This window comes from Dermacentor silvarum, chromosome 1 (assembly GCF_013339745.2).
Source record: "Dermacentor silvarum isolate Dsil-2018 chromosome 1, BIME_Dsil_1.4, whole genome shotgun sequence".
Classification (NCBI taxonomy): Eukaryota; Metazoa; Arthropoda; class Arachnida; order Ixodida; family Ixodidae; genus Dermacentor; species Dermacentor silvarum.
In genome coordinates this window covers 245,076,936-245,095,719 of record NC_051154.1, presented here as the reverse complement: position 1 = coordinate 245,095,719, position 18,784 = coordinate 245,076,936, and the positions used below count along the sequence as shown (strand labels likewise).

At 46.4% G+C, this 18,784-nt stretch overlaps 1 protein-coding gene across 1 annotated transcript in view; it reads right to left on the bottom strand.

Annotated features, from left to right (window-relative positions):
• Positions 1 to 18,421, bottom strand: part of LOC119438455 (RYamide receptor) — an 84,783-nt gene extending 66,362 nt beyond the window's left edge. The window contains exons 1-2 of the mRNA XM_037704784.2: positions 18,342 to 18,421; positions 11,398 to 11,590 (exon numbers count right to left, since the gene is read on the bottom strand). Of these exons, the coding sequence (XP_037560712.2) occupies positions 11,398 to 11,590; positions 18,342 to 18,421 (273 nt within the window). The remainder of the gene's footprint in view (positions 1 to 11,397; positions 11,591 to 18,341) is intronic.
• Between the last annotated feature and the right edge of the window lie 363 nt (positions 18,422 to 18,784).

The window sequence follows — 18,784 nt, the reverse complement described above, 5'->3', positions numbered from 1 at the left end:
GAGCGATCTAGTATTTCACATAGCCAAGCTGACGCAGTATCGTGTAGCGTGGCAGCAGCTTTTCAGACAAGCCGACGTGGTGACATGGTGTCCATAGGAGGACAACGGAGTCAGGCGGAATATCGAACGTCCCGATGTCGGCGGTCGCACCGCATCTTCTGTGCGGCCTGAGACTCAGTGAGCCAGGAGCCGGCAATATGACGTGCTGCGTGAGTCCGGGCGAAGACGTCTTGATCATATTCAGTGGGAGTGTTCGTCGAGGAAGGAAGCAGTGTGTCAAAGGGAAAAGTAGGGTGGCGGCCGAACAGAAGGTAAAAGGGTGACATATGCCAGCGGTCTCGTGACGGGACGAATTATAGGCGAAGGTCACGAAGGGTAACGTGCTGTCCCAATCAGTGTGGTCGTCAGAAACGTACAGAGACAGCATTTCTGTCAACGTGGGATAGAGCCACTCCGTGAATCCGCTTGTATGCGGGTGGTAGGTGGTGGAAAGCTTGTGTTCGGCAGAACAGGAGCTAAGCAGGTCTTCAACAACGCGGGACAAGAAGGTGCGGCCGCGATCAATGAGGAGCTGCCTGGGTGCGCCGTGATTAAGGATGACGTCATGTAAAAGGATATCCGCCACCTCAGTTGCACAGCTTGTGCGTAAAGTTCGCGTGATCGCGTACCAGGTTGCGTACGCAATCATGCGAACCACTTATTGCCAGATTTCGACGTCGGAAATGGTCCGAGAAGGTCAAGACCGACGCGAAAGAATGGTTCTGAGGGCACATCGATGGGGTGAAGGCGTCCAGCGGGCAGCACAGCTGGTTTTTTGCGGCGCTGACAGAGCGCACAGGCTCCAACGTAGCGGTGCACCGAGCGGTATAGGCCTGGCCAGTAGAAGCGGCGCCGTACGTGGTCGTAGGTACGCGAAACGCCGAGGTGGCCTGCAGTAGAGGCGTCATGCAACTGCTCAGGAACTGAGGTCCGGAGATGGCATGGTACAACGAGTAAAAATTCTGGTCCTTCAGGGCGTAAGCTGCGGCGGCAGAGAACATCGTCGCGGAGCAGAAACATGCCCAACGTGGGATCCGAATGTCCACAATTGACACGATCTATGAGAACACATAAGCAGTCATCACGCCGTTGTTCAATGCGAATGTCACGCAGATCATAGAGGGCTAGGACTCAAGCGTCACTGTCATGCGCATCATTTTCAGGGTGGTCGACAGGATAACGGGAGAGGCAGTCGGTGTCCTTGTGCAAGCAGCCTGACTTGCATGAAACAGCAAATGAATACTCTTGGAGCCGTAGCGCCCATCTACCCAATCGACCAGTCGGATCTTTCAGTGACGATAGCCAGCACAAGTCGGGGTGATCGGTAACCACGGAGAATGTGCGGCCGTACCAGTAGGGGCGGAATTTGGCTACTGCGGAAACTAACGCCATGCACTGCCGTTGAGTAATTGAAAAATTCCTCTCAGCAGGTGACTAGAGGCGGCTGGCGTATGCAATTACGCGCTCTGCGTTACGCTACCATTGAATGAGTACAGCCCTAATTTTATGGTGACTTGTGGTCAGTTCCGTGGCGGCAGATGGATCATATAGAGCCAGCACTGTTGGAGTATTTAGCAAGCGTACGAGGGTGGAGAAGGCTTTGGTTTGGCCAAGGCCCCATCTGAAGGTAACGTCCTTTTTATGTCGATGGGTCGGTGGGCGGTTTCAGCGAAATTCTTGGCGAAATGAGGGAAATACGAACACAGCACTACCAATCTTTTTACATCTGTGGTGAAAGACAGAACATGAAAGTTCTGGACAGCACGAATCCTGTCAGGCTCGGCTTGAACTCCAGCGGCACTAACGAGTTGGCCAAGAACAGTAATTTGATGACGTCCAAAGTAGCGCTTGTATATGAGCTCAACTGCAGGCCGGTGCGTCGGAAAACAGCTAGAATGACCGAGAGACACGTGAGATGACTCGCGAAAGTTGGTGAAAAGGCCATCACATCGTCTACATAGCACATACATGTGGACCATTTATAGCTGCGAAGTAAGGAGCCAATCATTCTTTCGAAGATTGCCGGTCATTACAAAGGCCGAACGGCATAACATTGAATTGGTAGAGGCCGTCGGATGTTACGAAGGCAGTTTTCTCACGGTCCATGTCATCTACCGTGATTTTCCAATAGCCTAATCGAAGGTCTATAGATGAAAAGTACTTGACTCCGTGCAAGCAATCCAAAGCGTCATCAATACGCGGCAAGGGATTGACATCCTGGCGCGTGATTTTGTTGAGGTCTCTGTAATCGACACAAAAGCGTCAACTGCCGTACTTCTTGATAAGAACAACAGGGGACGCCCATGGACTGCAAGATGGCTCGATAACGCCTTTAGTCAACATCTTATCGACTTCTCATTGGATCACTTGTCGTTCAGCATTTGAAACACGGTACGGCCGTCGGCGTATCGGATTGGCGTCTCCGATGTAAATACGATGGGTGACCACCGATGTCTGGGCTAAACGGCGGCCGTCAAGGTCAAAAATGTCGCAGTTTCCAAGAGACGGTAGAGGTCAGCAGCTTGTGCAGGAAGAAGGTGAGCTGCGATCATCTTGCAAAATTCGTCTGTGAGAGTCGGTGAATCGGAGGTTCCTGTAGAGGACGACGGAATTTGGGCGTCAAGAGCCGATATCTCGCAATCGTTCACAGACGAGATGTCGTCCAAGGACATGCCTCTGGGAACAATTTGAGCCGAGCAAGTAAAATAAAGGAGAGGGAGCGAAGTCTGATTGCCTGTAACAGTGAGCGTGTTATGGGGAATTGCCAAATTCCTTTCAAGCAGTATATCAGTGGTGGCACATAGCACTTAGACGCCGTCAGGAACAGATGGGAACATTAGAGTGACGTACGTAGTGGCTTGAGGCGACAGGCGGATGCCTTCGGGAGAATATAACCATGGTTGTGTGACTAGTGGACTAGAGCAGCCATGCGGCAGAGCAAGCTGAATGACACTAGACGCGCCGGCAAAATAGGACTGAATGGGACGATAAAAAATATAGGCCAAGTATGACGTCGTAAAGGCATTGTTCCAGAACGGCCAACAAAACAGTCGTTTCATGCGCCACGATGTAAATGCGATCAGCGCACATACCAATCACGGTAGGCGTTCCGCCGTCGGCGACGCGGAGGGTGAGTGATGCAGCGGGTGTGAGAACTTTGTTCAAGCGTCGGCGTGACTGGTGACGTCGGAATGACGACGAGGGACTGTTCCAAGGGGCACGAGTGTGATTGTTTGGCTGTTGCGGTTCAAACAGGGGCTGGTAACGACGCTGGCTCTGTTCGGGGCGATAATAAGTGGTGAATGGCGGTCGCAGAGGGGAGGAGACAGTACGGTTATTACAATGGCCAGCAGCGCCACCGATACGCAGGTAGGCAAAACAGATTGGCCGATCGTGTGGGGTTCGCCACTCGGCTGGATTTCGGTAGCGTGCAGGATACCACTGACCATTCAATGGACAAGGAGCACGAGAGAGTTGTGAAGCGCAGCGGCGCATACAGAATGAACTCCAAGATTCACGAGTTCTTCGCGGACTATTGCCTGCACAAATGGTGCTATAGGCAAGTTGTTGAGCTCACTGGGTCGTGAAAAAAGGGCTGCAGGAGCCATAGGTTCAAGCTCTCGCCGCACTATCCCCGTCAGGTCATCTGATGACGGTGGTCGCGGAATTCCTAGCCCGTCGTCACAGGAGGATGTCACAGCTGTGTTCAGCAGACGCGCGAATGGCGTTGCAGTGCGGAGGCTCTTGGTCTGCTCAAAGCGTTGACACTCTTTTATGATGTCCTGTAGTGTTTCACAATTTTTGCATATGAGCAGGTTGAAAGCATCGTTAGCGATCCCCTTCAGTACATGCCCAACCTTGTCTGACTCAGACATATCGCTGTCGGCCTTACGGCACAGAGCCAGCACGTCCTAGATGTATGAGACGTATGATTCTGTGGACGTTTTGACACGTGTCGCTAGTTCTTTCTCAGCGGTGCTCTTCCGACCAGCGGGACGGCCGAAGAATTCCCTCAGCTTCTGTTTGTACGTTTCCCAGTCGTTAAGCTCTTCCTCGTGGTTGTCATACCACACATTCATTCGCCTTGCCTTGTAGTTAGAAGACCAAGTTGGCCAACATAATTGTGGGATCCCATTTGCTGTGGGCACTTACTCGTACGTGGCGATCCAGTCTTCCACGTCGAGGTGGTTGGTGCAGCCGAACGTTACAGGATTCCGCAGCTGAGCCAGGACAACCGTCGGGGTTGTAGGCGTTGTGCGGACCGCCCCATTTCGGGTCCTGTTTCGTCCATCATGTTGTCCTGTCCGAGGTGACGCCCACTGCGGAGCTCCATTTTTGTTTCTAGTGGGTACCCAGCCCATCTCACCAATTTGGTACGTTGCGGAAGTCACATATACAGGTGTATTTACAATATTTACAAGATAGACAATGATGCATAAACAAAATGGCTGGCGAGATCATCTTCATCTGACCGGCGCCACTCTTGGTTGCGTCGTGGGGCCGAGTTAAGTGAAACACCCTGTATCTAACTATACCCTCTGCTCATGAGACAAGGAGCAGTCTGCGCCATATCTGCATGCCAAAACATCTACTATATCATTCCAAAAAAAGCACAGAATGGGGGTCCCCGGCCGTAATGTCTAAATCAATTTGTTGCGTTTCAATAAACTTGAACGTACTCAAACACCGATGCAGCTAGTTGCCTAAAGCGCTTTACTTTCAGTCAACTTCGCGCGCGCGCAGCACGCACGCACACACGCACGCACGCACACACGCACACACGCACACACACACACACACACACACACACACAAATACAAACATAAGCACACATAAACACACACACACACACACACAAATACAAACATAAGCACACATAAACACACGCGCTCGCACACATAGACACACAGACACAGACACGCACCCACACCCACACAACCACACACCGGCGCGCGCGCAAGTGAACACACAGACACACAGACACACACACACACACACATAGAGAGAGAGAGAGAGAGAGAGGCACAGACACACGCAGGCGCACAAACACACGGGCTTGCACTCACGGAAAGACAGACACGCACACACATGGACGCGCACGCACAGACCCAGACAAACACACACGCACACACAGGTGCACACACAAAGACAGCACGCACGCTCAGACACACACAGTCACACAAACGCACCCACCCACACACACATATGGGCGCGCGCACACACACACACACACACACACACACACACACACACACACACACACACACACACACATATATATATATATATATATATATATATATATATATATAGACAAACCCACACGTGCGTGAACACACAGACATACACACACACGTACACAGGCCAGACACAGACACACGCACCCACGCAGACGCACACACATGCGCACGCGCGCGCACATGTAGTACATACAAGGTGTTCCTGTTAACTTGGGCCAAAGTTTTAAAAAATGCAAACGCCACGTAGCTGGACAGAACCAAGGTAATGTTGTTTGCCGTCGACAATTTTTTTTGCATTCCGCATAATTAAATAATTAGTCATAACTAAATAATAAAAAATAATCAACGTCACAAATATAATTATATGATAAGTGTCAATGAGAAAATTGTAGAGCGACATGAGAAACTCCCGATACAGCTTTCTGTAGCAAAATACGTGCTACATAAAAGTGTTTTTCCGAGCGTGAAAGAGGCCCGCAAATACACGCGAAGTGCCTCGAGCGGCCATTCGCGTGGTAATTTTGCGTGTATTCGCGGACTTCTCGAAACCCGGTGCCTATCTCAAAACCGGTACCATACTCAGAGTTCTTTTTAAGTCGATATGCCTTGCATGCTAACGAGCTATGATTCGTAGATATAAATATGTAAAATGTAAATGAAATAATTAGAAACTTATTTAGCGTAATTGTGTTAGTTATTCAGTTAAGCATACAGTTAAACGAAGGCTGCTTCATCTAGAAATTGAAATCGTGCTATCTACCTCAGGCAATTTTTAAATATGTCTTCTGTCTAAAGAAATAGCAACCGGTATTATAATACGTGCGTCGGTGCTAAAATTTTCTTTATTGCATTACTTTTTTTTTGCGCTTTTCTTGTGTCACAATGATGCTTCTTTGCCCCTCGCGTGAAAGATTATTAGTAGTATAGTAAATAGAAAGGAATGTTGAAATTCAGCTACTGCTAGAAAAGTGTTTTGCGATTATTTGATCAATAAGGGGCTAGAGCGGCAAATATAATGACCCTCCGCGGTGGTTTAGCGGATAGGGTGTCGCGCTGCTAAGCCCAAGGTCGCGGGAGCAAATCCCGGCCGCGGCGGCCGCATTTCGATAGGGGCGGAACGCCAAGGCATCCGTGACCCCTGCATTATAGGCACGTCAACGATCCCCTACTGGTCAAACTTACTGCGTATGACCCCCCCCCCCCCCCCCTTGTGGCGTCCCTCATAAGGAAATCGTGATTTTGACATCTAAAACTCCAGACTTCAATTCAAACAAAATGGGGCGATCGAAGCGCAGCATGAGTAAAAGGTGCGTATAAAAGCAGAGCGTTGCTTCGTGAAAAAATGGTCCTTAATTGCAGAGCAGCACACAGCCCCCCATACACCAGCGGCAATCTTTTGCCATGTTTACTGAAAGAGCGGCAGGTGGCGTCGTCAGGTCTCCCATTTTATAAGATGGCTACCGTTCGTGCTGGATAAAGGTTATACTTATTGGAACTTGCAGAGATAATAATTTTGTGTTAAAGTCAGAGACCGAACGCAAATGGATGATTCATTTTAGAAAGACGGTTGTTGAGACAGCCAAATGACTGCAAACTACCTGCGTTCTTGGAAGTATGGCAGAAGTCGGTATCTGAAAGCATGCACCGCTGAAAGCACAGCACATGCACGTCGCTGATGGCCTGAGACACGCGATAAGTTTCCTTACATTACCGGACTCGATAAGAATGAAATGAAGCAAAATGTGAGCGCCGTCATAACGATGTACTTAAGTATTTGTCGGTAAATTGCACTGTTCGATGCAGAACGAAGGCACCATAAATTCATTTTATTTGCTCCTTAAGGGGGAGTTAAAGGACGAGGAATTTCTAAGCTGCAGGCAGCATGGAAAACAGTGACCTGCATTCCAGCTTAATCATCTCGCAAGAAAGCAGAAACGAGTACTATGTTTTCAGGATGATTTGACATTGGGAAAGCAACCAGAGTCGACGTGCCGTAAATAATCGAAATAAAAAATGTCTTTCCATTAAAAATATTCGTCTCCTCCAAATCATAGGCACAGTCATTCTACGGGTCATTCGAATATGTGCCTTGGGAGTTATTAAAGTAATTTTCCAGGCGGACTCACGGAAGGAGTGTCCTATTGGTCGGAATTTCTCATCGGCGTTACCACCCGACACTGCGTATAAAGTCATGACATTATAGGGCGGTAAACGGATATTCTTTCGTAATTTACCACGGCGAGTAACGCAATACCCGAGGCGTTCCTTGAAGTCTGACGGCCTTTGTCGTTGGGCACGTGTGTGCGTGTATGTAATAATATATTAATGGGAAATGAGACATCCACCCAATCTTTGTAATTGCTACAAAGGAAACCCATAAGGGTTCCTCGAAAAAAAAAAAAAACTCGCAGTTGAAGAAACAGTCCCCCAATGTGGATGAGTAATTATGTATGAGAGCGCTCACTGAACTAACTGCGCCTTGAGAACGAATTGAATTGAGGGCAAGCATATTTGTTCAGCGTGATTAACGACGTTGAACTCCTTTTTTCTTCATCGACGCGTGCCGTATATAGTCCCTACGGGACTGAGCATGTGTTTCTGAATCAGTTGTTGAATCGATGCCAGTACAAATAGCATAAATACCGTCGACGTACCCAACCCACAAGATTCGCAGCGTTTGCCGTCATGATCAGTTGTAGTCAGCACTTGCCCTGGCGTGGCGAGATAACTCCAGATTGCATCTTCATAGTTTCGCATATAAATAGCGCCATGCTAGCGGCACCATCAGAATGTTTTGCACCGTAAATTTTGCTCAGATCACTCTTACCAAAAGCTGCGCAAATATAAACGGCCACCCCATTTCCTGCAACTCTGGAGTATCGCCGTCTCTCACGTCTTCGGCGTCTTTCTTCTTGCGCTTCACTTCATGCCTCCTGCTTCGCTTGCATGCCTCCACCCCCCTCCCCGTGGCGCTGCTGCATTTGTATCCGACACATATAGCAGCGCGAACTGGAACGACTGCTTTGAAAGGCATGACTTGTATACCTTGCACTATAATAGAGGCGCGATGTACTGACGACGCAGTTTGAGCGCCAGTTTGATCAATCATACGCCGAAGTTGCGAGACTAGCGGACGTGCCTTCCTGCCTTCATTTATTGGTAGGTTATTTATTTATTTATTTATTTATTTATTTATTTATTTATTTATTTATTTATTTATTTATTTATTTATTTATTTATTTATTATCAGCCATGAGAACATGTTAGTGATCGCGGGGCATTTCAACGGCGCACGGGCACGACAACGCGGTGGTTGCATCTTGCATTCCCTGTGAAACGCCCGTGTGCTGAGATCGCGCACATTAATACACCCCAAAAGGCATTTGTAAAGTTTGCCTCTACCATCGCTGTGAAACTGCGTTTTTTTTAACACTGCTTGATGTAAAGAAGAGTTACAAACTCTGTCATGAGCCCGACTGCATACATTCGTGTGGAATTTTGCAATGGCGGCACCACGTCAGGTGCACTGGTGCGTGTTTTTCGGAGGCTCTTGGAAGGAGGCGTGTCGTAGCCTATATAGGTACTACAGAGAGGAAACGCGTGGCTTATTTTCGCTTGGTTGGCTTGGCTTGACTCCAGTGAATGCTATAACTACGACAGATGTCTCTTTATAAACTACAGTAACGCGTACATTACCGCCCTATATACGCCGCTGTTACGCATACGTTGAGCAGTTGCCATCATTCAAAGTCTTATTACACTCACGTCCCATCAACGAGCGGCATTCGACAGTTCTAAGAATACACATGTCGCGTGAGAAACTAACCCCCCCCCCCTCAAGTTTACGCGCGAGTTTCCTAACTCATCAAGCCATGTTAACCTATTTGGATGGCTTCTCACACTGTTTTCGTAGGCTTGGTATCATTATGTGACAAATGTTCCACGAGTTATATTCTGTGCATACCATATAGGTGGCTTCCTCCGCTCCGCTAATATCAATATGCTTGTTAATTTCATTTAGTATATATTTTCGCAATTTCCTATACTAGGTTTCAATTATTATATTCTTCTTGTTTCTATCTATCTATACATCTATATATCTAAAGTCATGGAACGTAGTAAATTCGCTAATGGACAGACAAACAAAGCGCAGCATAGACGAAGTCGCAAACAATAATTTTCGAAAACGAGAAATGGATGAAGTAGCAAATGAATTTAATAACTGGTTTGCGAATACTCTTATCAAACATCCAGAATATTCCCCTAGGGTAGCATAAAACATAGCAATTAAGCTAAACGTCAGCTCTGCATACTTGAGTGAGGTAACTGATCTCAATTTTTGGGATGTAATAAGATCCTTTAACATTACTAGAATTGCAGGATATGATGGAATTAGATTTCGTGAGATACTGTTTAACTTTACTTGTTTAAAGAGTGTAGTGCTATATATTTATTCAGAAGTATTTAGGACGGGTCTAATTCCAAACGCAATGAAAGTATCCTTGATTAGACCAATTTACAAGAACGGGAGAAGGCAACAGTGCGATAACTATAGACCTATAGCAATCTTGCCAGCATTGTCGTGTGTTCTGGAAAAGCTTATTCAGAAAAAATGGTTTCATTTTGCGAAAAATTTGATCTGTTGTGTAGCTCACAATATGGTCTTCGTTGCAAGAGAAGCAAAATCACACTACGAGAAGACTTTGCAGACATAGTGAACAGTGAAATTAATAAAATTAAGATAGTAATTGGGCTTTTCTAATATCTTAAAAATGCTTCGATACATTGGATCACGAAGTACTCCTCGGAAAATTTACTCACAGGGGATTACGCGGACCATTCATTCAGGTTTTAACTAACTACTTCAAAAATCGACGTCAGGTTGTTCGAATTCAAAATATCGACAGCAACTTAATTCACATAAAGCATGGAGTCCCACAAGGATGCGTGCTAGGCCCACTGCTTTTTAATTTGAATGTCAATGATTTGGCCCATCTATTGTTGCACTTAAAGTTATACCAATTTGCGGATATACAACTATATATTTGTGAACAAAGAAAAAACCCAGTTAATCTGGTTCCACAGCCCATACAAAAAAGTGGAACTGACCGACCAACTATACTTACACAGTGAGCGCTGCAATCAATGCTCCTGCCAAAGTATGCATGCAGTATTCTACCAAAACAAAGTACATTGGCATAATTTTCGATGAATCCTGCTCATTTGTACATCACATACAATATGTAGATAAAAGACTCCGAACAGTATGCGCAGTTAAGTACAAAATCAGATCAGTATGTGATCTTCGTTAAGAAAACTCACCTATAAGGCTCTGGGTGAAACTGCATTAAGATATGGCATTACGATCTACGGACTGGCCTCGCCATATAGGCTAAAGTGTTAAATAGAATAATACCGAAATTTACGAATACATAACATACGGAACAAACAGCAGCGCTGTTGGCCACAGTGAGCTGATGGCAGAACATGGAATATTTGATATTAAAGAACTTTTGGTAGTACTTACGAAGCCTTATTTTGATGAAACATTCAAAACAAAACAAAACAAAAACCGTAAAAACTCTGGATTTGCGTAAGATTGAGACATTCGTTCCGGCTAAAGCGTTCACGAACTATGGTAAAAGAACGAGGGCATTTTATGTACCGTTCTGCTTTAACAAAATACCAGAAGTCACCAACGGATCGTCACTCAGTAAAATTTAAAATATCTCATACACCACACGGTTCTGGCAAACGACTGGGAACAATAAAAGAAAACAATGTGATGGGAGTTTCTTCCATTGACATTTCTCTAACTATTGTATTTTCTTTTTCTCATCGTGCACTCAATTCGCCGTCCTGCGCTTCCTCAGCTCACAGCCGCCATCAAATTCTCCACTGTTACAACCAAGATCTGAGCTGTTTTCAGCCCACGATATCCCTGCCACAGGACTCCTTCAAAGGTCCATCTGGGTCGGTTCCATAAATTCCACCTCACTGCACTGATTTCTGGATGAGTTCACCGGTACTCATACGGTGTATAGGACACGGCCGGGGCATGCTTCGAAGGGAGAGATCGGGACATGACGGAGAGTGTGCAGAAGCGGCGGCGTCTCACCTTTCCGGCCTTCTCGTCCCAGTTTTCGTGGCAGTCGTAGTAGGTGCCGTCGGCCCAGGTGAAGGGAGTGGCTCGGCCATGAACGAACTGCACGCTAGACAACAGCGCAGCCACCACCCAGATGGCCAGGATGATGTGGGGACCCCGCTTGCGAGTCCACCGGAAGCTCAGAGGGGACATGATGGCGTAGTACCTGCGTTTTGAACAAAAAGAAAAAAAAAACAGAGCCGGTTGTACAAGTGAGGCGAGAAGGGCAGGGGTAGCATTAATGAATAGAACGACGTTCGGTCCGTGCTATCTATGTGCCGGCCAAACTGCCTGCAGTGCTAAACAACGGGTACAAAGGCACTCACATGACTGGACAGTGTGCTTTCGCACCACAATTTATTTATTTATTTATTTATTTATTTATTTATTTATTTATTTATTTATTTATTTATTGTTCGGCCCCCTCAGGCTTTACAGGCACAACTGGGGAAGATACAATACAGACAAAAAAAAAAAGATATTCACAAGGAATGAGCGTTAATGGGGTGCTTCTAATCTTTTTGGTCTATAACGGAGGCGATGACGTTGAGAAGGTGTATCCAGTCTTGTCAAGATGTGCGGCGAGCTATCCCGAGCTACTTCTTAGTTTTATTTATTTCAAATACTATAAACTTTCTCCAAAGATACAAAAGTGTGCTGTTAAAGCGATGTTAAAACACGCCTAATGTAAATCTTGTACACATATACAAATACCCAAGGAAGTGGATGAGAGCATGGACACCGTGGTGCACTTTATTTAGTAAAGCACCGCACATGTAATGCAGAAGATGTCGGTTTGACTCCCCCTTGCGGCAAGTTAATTTTTCGTTCACTTTCATGTTGCTTTTCCTTTTATTATCGCATTTGAACTGAACAGTTGATTTCCCCTATGGTTTCTCCCAATTAACGGATTGTTTTCATGGGGTTTTTTCACATGGTGATGTGTTCTTTATTCCTGTATTTGTGCTAAGTGTGCGGTAATCAGTATTATTTATACTTGATTCTAATTATTACAAAGACTTCAGTAACTCAACTGGTAACTAAACTTATGCTCTTACGTGTACATATATACATATATATATATATATATACTGAAACCCATGACTTTTGTATGGTACCATTTTAAATTTTTTTCTGGTTTAGTTTGAATTTCGTCTCAGGTAATTACATCTAATTATAGCAGACACTTCAGGAACGTAACTTGAAACTAAACTTGTGCTCTTATGTCATATCTATAACGAAACGCATGAATTTTGTGCTGCACTTCTTTTTTCTATTTTTTTCTGAATTTTGTTCCCAATCGTCTCAGGAAGGGAACCGGAAGTGCTGTGCAAGATACAAGAGTGTCACTCGATGCTCGTGCCACTACGAAAAACGAAAGAAGGAAGAAAGAATCGAAGGGGATTCCGGGAATTCCGCCATAAGCACGTAATCACGCAGTATGATAGGCAAACGTTGCGCCGTGCACATGGTCTTGGCCCACACTTATCACGTGCGCTCACACATGGGTTCACGCGTGTTCTACTTTTCAGTATTTTTTTTTATTCATTCTGCGGCTAGGTAAAATTCCCAGTTTGCAACGCGCTGAACAACCAGCGTGAAAGGAGAAAGCAGGAGGGAGTGGCTTCTGAGGAGGTTGGCTTGCGAACGCTGAACGCGGTCCCGCCTAAATTGTTTCTTTACTTCGCTTAAGAAAATTTAATTTACGTTTGTTATTACAAACGTAAATTAGATTTGGTGAAGCGCATCTAGCTATATATTTCCCGATGATCATACCTTTAATTTTTCAAATTTTAGATGTTATAAAAATCGACGCATAGCCATGACGGACTGATAAATCACCGCATTCGGGCTTTTTTAAAGCTTTCCTATATGCTCACGAATAATAGCAGCAGCTTTTCTGTTTAAAGAAATGCACATACTTGCTAACGGGCTCGGTATGGTGTCGCATCGGGGCTGCTGTTTTTTTTTTTTTTTCCGGACTAAGTCATGTACGGCTGATCAGGCTAGTTGACATTACGCCTTTTGCAGGCTGAACGCGAACGTCAGACGAATACACATAAGCGAGTAGACAGGAGGAAGAGGGCGAACTTACCGCGACCAGTTTTGAATTTTGAAGCGATATGTCGCTGCAAAATAAAAAAAAACAGTGTTTGGAAGTTAGCCCTCCTCCCCGTGTCTTCTTGACCCCCTTATGTGTTTTGATATAACGGGCACGCTTCCTACAAGAGATTTAGTAAAAAAAAAAAAAATACCAGTCAAGATAACTCAGAGCTCTCCACTACGGCGTCCAACATTGGGCCGGCGTCGCCTTTCAAATATATACAAATAATCAATCAGTCAACCGACTGATTAGCCAGTGAGCCGGGCGAAAGCAAATTGCCCGATGCTCATAAAAGCACACTGAGGTGCAGCAGGCAGAAGTATTTGAGCAACGATGGCTTCGAAACATGGTGCGTATAGGAAACATGTTATCTCGCCATGTTGTATGGTTTATTGCATTCATTGTCAAATTTCACCATAAAATACCGAGCGAGAGCCCACCCAGCATTTATAGAAAATAAGAAGACCGGATGGGCTCCTGTTTTTCCAAATATATATAGACGGAACATCGATAGTAGGATGGCCGCTTGCTTAGTATGAGACTTGAATTCTTCAAGTCGGCAAAGTATAAGCTAAGGTTTTCCTTCCGCGTGTCTGGGTGCTAACTTCAGGACAGAATTATTGATACTATTGAAAGCGGTTAAGGTTGCCCGTCTTCTTCCTCGCTCTCGTTTTCTTTTTTCTTTCTTTTTTGCGTTCTTCCGCATTGGTTCATTGAATTTTACTTTTTATCGTCTTTGTATATCCTTCCTCCACTCCACTTGTGCCAGTGCATTCCACCTGACGCTTTTGCAGTTACCCTCCCTATACTTTTCTCACTCCCACCATTCTGCCTGAAGGGGCAAAACGCCATTGCGCGGCCTAATCCGCCGGCACGACACACTTGTGAAGACAACCTGGGTAGCAGGCGAAGCATGAAGCCGCCACTTGGCCTAACTTTTGAGTGCTCTTTCAGGAGACCAGTAACAAGCAGGAGCGTTATTTAACTATATCTTCGTTAAACTAACTATATAGCCTCGTAACAATATATATATATATATATATATATATATATGAAGGAAGTATTTCTTCGGATTCGGTGTTTAATAAATTAAAAGAAGTGCAGGCGCACGTAGAAAAGCCAACACATTTAATATCGACGTTTCGGCCGGGGGCCGGCCTTCATCAATGTTTTTGCTTTTCTACGTGCGCCTGCGCTTCTTTTAATGCATATATATATATATATATATATATATATATATATATTGCGAGACAAGGTTAAGGCCGTCAGACTCTATTTCTCTATTTTATTTATTCGAGCGAGAGCCCCACCACCAGGCCCCAAAACGGTGATGATGAGTCTGTACAGATGAGAATATGAAGCGTATGAATAATGCTCACACTAATTTCCCTGCGCGCGCAAGGGGCCAGTCAGGCCGCGACTCGTTTCGGACGCGAAACGTGAACGATCTCCGAACCACGATAACGATGGTCCGAAGAAACTTCGACGGGAGTAACACAGTAGTTCACTGGGGATGTTTGTTTATTAATAATGTAGGGGCCGAGGAAGCGCGATTCAAAACTTCTCAGACAAACCGGCTGTACGAATGGGCGTCCAAAGGAGTGCTTCATCTCCAGGACGAAAGGAGACGTCTCGACGAGAGATGTCGTAACGTTGCTTGCGGTCTAGCTGACTGACTTCTGTGTTGAATCGAGCACGGTCACGACACTGGCCGAGGTGTTAGTTGGGGCAGTTAAGAAAGCGGCGTCGATGGTTAATGTCGGCGAACGGCCGTAAACGAGGTAGAAGGGTGAGTACCCTGTCATTCGCTGGATAGCAGTGTTGCGAGCAAATGTCACAAAAGGTAAACGTTTGTCCCCGTTGTCGTGGCTTGGCCCGATATACATTGATATTATATGCTCATTCCCCACGGGCATGGAACAGTCGGTAGACGTGAGGAAACGTAGCCTGTGAGCATCGACAGCGGACGAAGATTCAGTGTCCATAATATGAATAGTTCGCTGACGGCAAGAGATGAAAGCTGAAGCGGAGAACAGGAAGTCCCATCCCAAGATCATCGCGTAGGTACACGAAGATAGCAGCACAAACTGTGAAGGATGCCATCAATGAAAACACGCGCAGTGCAAACACCGCAGAGCTGAACAAGAACTGCATTAGCACAACGAAGGGGAGGGCCATTATATGGTGTCTTCACTTTTCGCAATCGAGAACACAAGTCAGTACTAATAACAGAAAGCGATGCACCCGTGTCAACCAAGGCTTCAGTCCGTATACCTTCAACACCCTCCAAAAGTACATTTGACGGGTGCGCCGGAGGAGTTTCACGTTGTCCACAGCATGCAGCTTTCCCTCCTGAAGCTGCACAATTTAGTTTTCCGGGCGGTGATCGTTGGACGAAGTAGCTGGTCGAAGAGGCGAAGGAGAGCGACGGCGCGGGAAATGTAATGAACCGGCAGCGTTGAATTCCTGCGGATAGGGGGAACGTTGTGGATAATAATCGTAGTAAGAACGCCGACGTTGTGGTACAGAGCCAGAAAATTCATCCCTTTCAGACCCGTCATAGCCACGCCTTTCATCTTGCTGCCGGTGTCTGCAAAAGCTTGCAATGTGGCCACGGATGCCGCAATAGTAGCAAACAGGTCGAGGTGGGCTCCATGCGTTGTAAGACGGGAGAGGTGGTGGTCTTGTAGTGATAGGATTCAAAGACCCGTGCGATGCAGGAGCCTGCTGTAGTGGCTGCTGGGAGGGTGGCACTACAGAGGTAACCTGGGCGTAATTGGGCGTAAGGATGGGTTGCGGGCTCGGGACTTGCAGACAGGTCACGGCAGCTATCTCTTCCCTCACGATATGGCGGATCGAGGCCGCCACCAGGAGGGGTCATATGGACCTCAGGAGGGGAAGACGAAGCTTGGGCGTGCAGTTACTCGCGGATGATGGAGCGAATCACGGCACGTAGCTCGCTGTCGTTAGACGCCTTAGAATCAGATGTGTCAGGGTGTAAGCGGAGAATGTTAAGCTCATCGAGGCGCTGACACGTACTGATAAAGTCTGCGACGGTAGTGGGGTTCAGCACTAAAAGAGCATTGAATGCCAGATTCCCAATATCCTTGAGCAGGTGGCGTACACGGTCACTCTCTGCCATCGAGGTGTTCATTCGACGGCAGAGGGCGAGGACGTCCTCTATGAACGAAGTGTACGACTCGCCCGATTGCTGAACACGCTCAGCAAGCTTCTTCTTGGCGATATCTGAGCGGACAGAAGAGTTCGCGAAAATCTGACGTAGGTGCTGTTTAAACGTGCTCCAGTTGACGAAATTGAGCTCATGGTTGTAAAACCATGTTCTTGCGACGCCGGTGAGGTAGAAGGCAACGTTCCTAAGTTTTGCACATTCGTTCCAGTGGTTAAAGTCACTCACGCGCTCGTATTGCTCCAACCAGTCTTTAACGTCTTCAGCGCGAAGTCCTGCAAACACCGGTGGATACTTCTGAGGGGTGGTTACCGTCCAAATAGGGGTTCTCGCCAGAGCAGGCAAGATGGATGTCCCGGTAGTGGCCTGCTGATCTTGGGACATGGTCGAGTGCAGTTGGTAGAGGCGGCAACCCGAGCGGAGCTCCAGGGATGTGGCGTAGGTGAAGCTGGAGAGAGATCGACAGCGAGAGGACGAAGGAACCGGACAGCACACTCCACCACTTGTGAGAGAAGGTTTAGGCAGTCAGACTCTCTTTTATTCTCTCGAGTGAGAGCCCCACCACCAGGCTTGGGGCCCAAAACGGTGATGATGCGTTTGTACAGATGAGAATAAGAAGCGAAGCAATAATGCTCACACTAACTATATATATATATATATATATATATATATATATATATATATATATATTGTGAGACGTCGACCGATACGACGCCTTTATTTCCGAGCAGCTGCCCGAGGCAGAGACGAAGCGCCGCACGAGGCAAAAGATGATGATGAGTCGTATGTACAGATGACAACGACGATATGCACGAATAGCGCTCACACAAGATCATGAGTCGTATGTGCAGTTGACGCCCAAAATGCGCGCACACTATATATATATATATATATATATATATATATTATGCAAGGGTTTCGTATGCTATGTCGGTTCATAGCTGTGAAAGGTATTTAGAGCAGATTGGGCAATATTTCTCGATCACATACGTCTGATTATTGTCTGTGTTTGTTAGGCTCAGGCGCGGGAGAGTAAGGGAGGGAAAAGGCTTCTTTGTAGACTTCCATTTTTTTAATCCCAGCTTCTATTGGAATCCATGTTCAGAAGGTTAGGGCAAGTTAATACCGTGAATGGGCCTTCGTGCACTGCATATAACAGGGAGTTTTATATTTTGGTCACAAATGCAATGCGGACGTAAGCCGCGGGATTTACAAAAGAACGTAAAAAGGGGTAAGAAAGAACACAGGCAGGGCCGTAGCGTTTTGAGTACACAAAGACGCTTGCGTGCACTATTTCTAAAGCATCGTATCGTTATAGGTAGCTTCTGAAAGCTACACCTGAGAGCGGCGCCTAAAACACGTCACTGTTCACTTATTCCAGTTTTTGAGTGCCTCCAGTGAAACTTTACTCTGAATAGGTGAAGCAACAAGATACGGAGGACCTATGCTTCGTGTCAGATAGCGACGTCACTCAGATTTAAAACATGCGTGCATGTCCCAGCAAATTTGGTTTTTCCCTTTCTACTTCCTCTAGAACTTTGTTCATGTCCTCTAGGGCATACGCGGCCAAACCTTTAATAATGCAACGGATGCATGCCTAGGATAGGCGGGTTGAGAGAACATCACGAGACGGCTGTGCCAATCTCGGTGGCTGAGAGGCACTTAGTGTGATGCGACGAGACGATGAGGGGTGAAAACGAAGACATGGGCGCGTGTGCGCACACACAACGGGTCGATTCGACGAGCGCCGTTCAGAGATAAAGCACTTGTGGCCCAGCGACGAACAGAAGGTAGAAGCGAGGAAAATGTCTTCCGCGAACGACAGGAAAACAAGATTACATTCTGTAAGCTTTCACAGTCTAACCAACTATTTTTTATGTTTTTCTATTTTTTTTTTTTGTCTTTTGTTTTGCCTGGGAGATGGGAGTTACAAAGAGAGCGAGAAATCGTGGATAGGAAAGGCAGGGAGGTAAAACAGACGAGCGGCCGGTTTTACTACCCTACACTGGGTGTAAGGGAAAGGGAGGACTAGAAAAAAGCAAAATAGCAACAATGAGCACTGCGCCCAT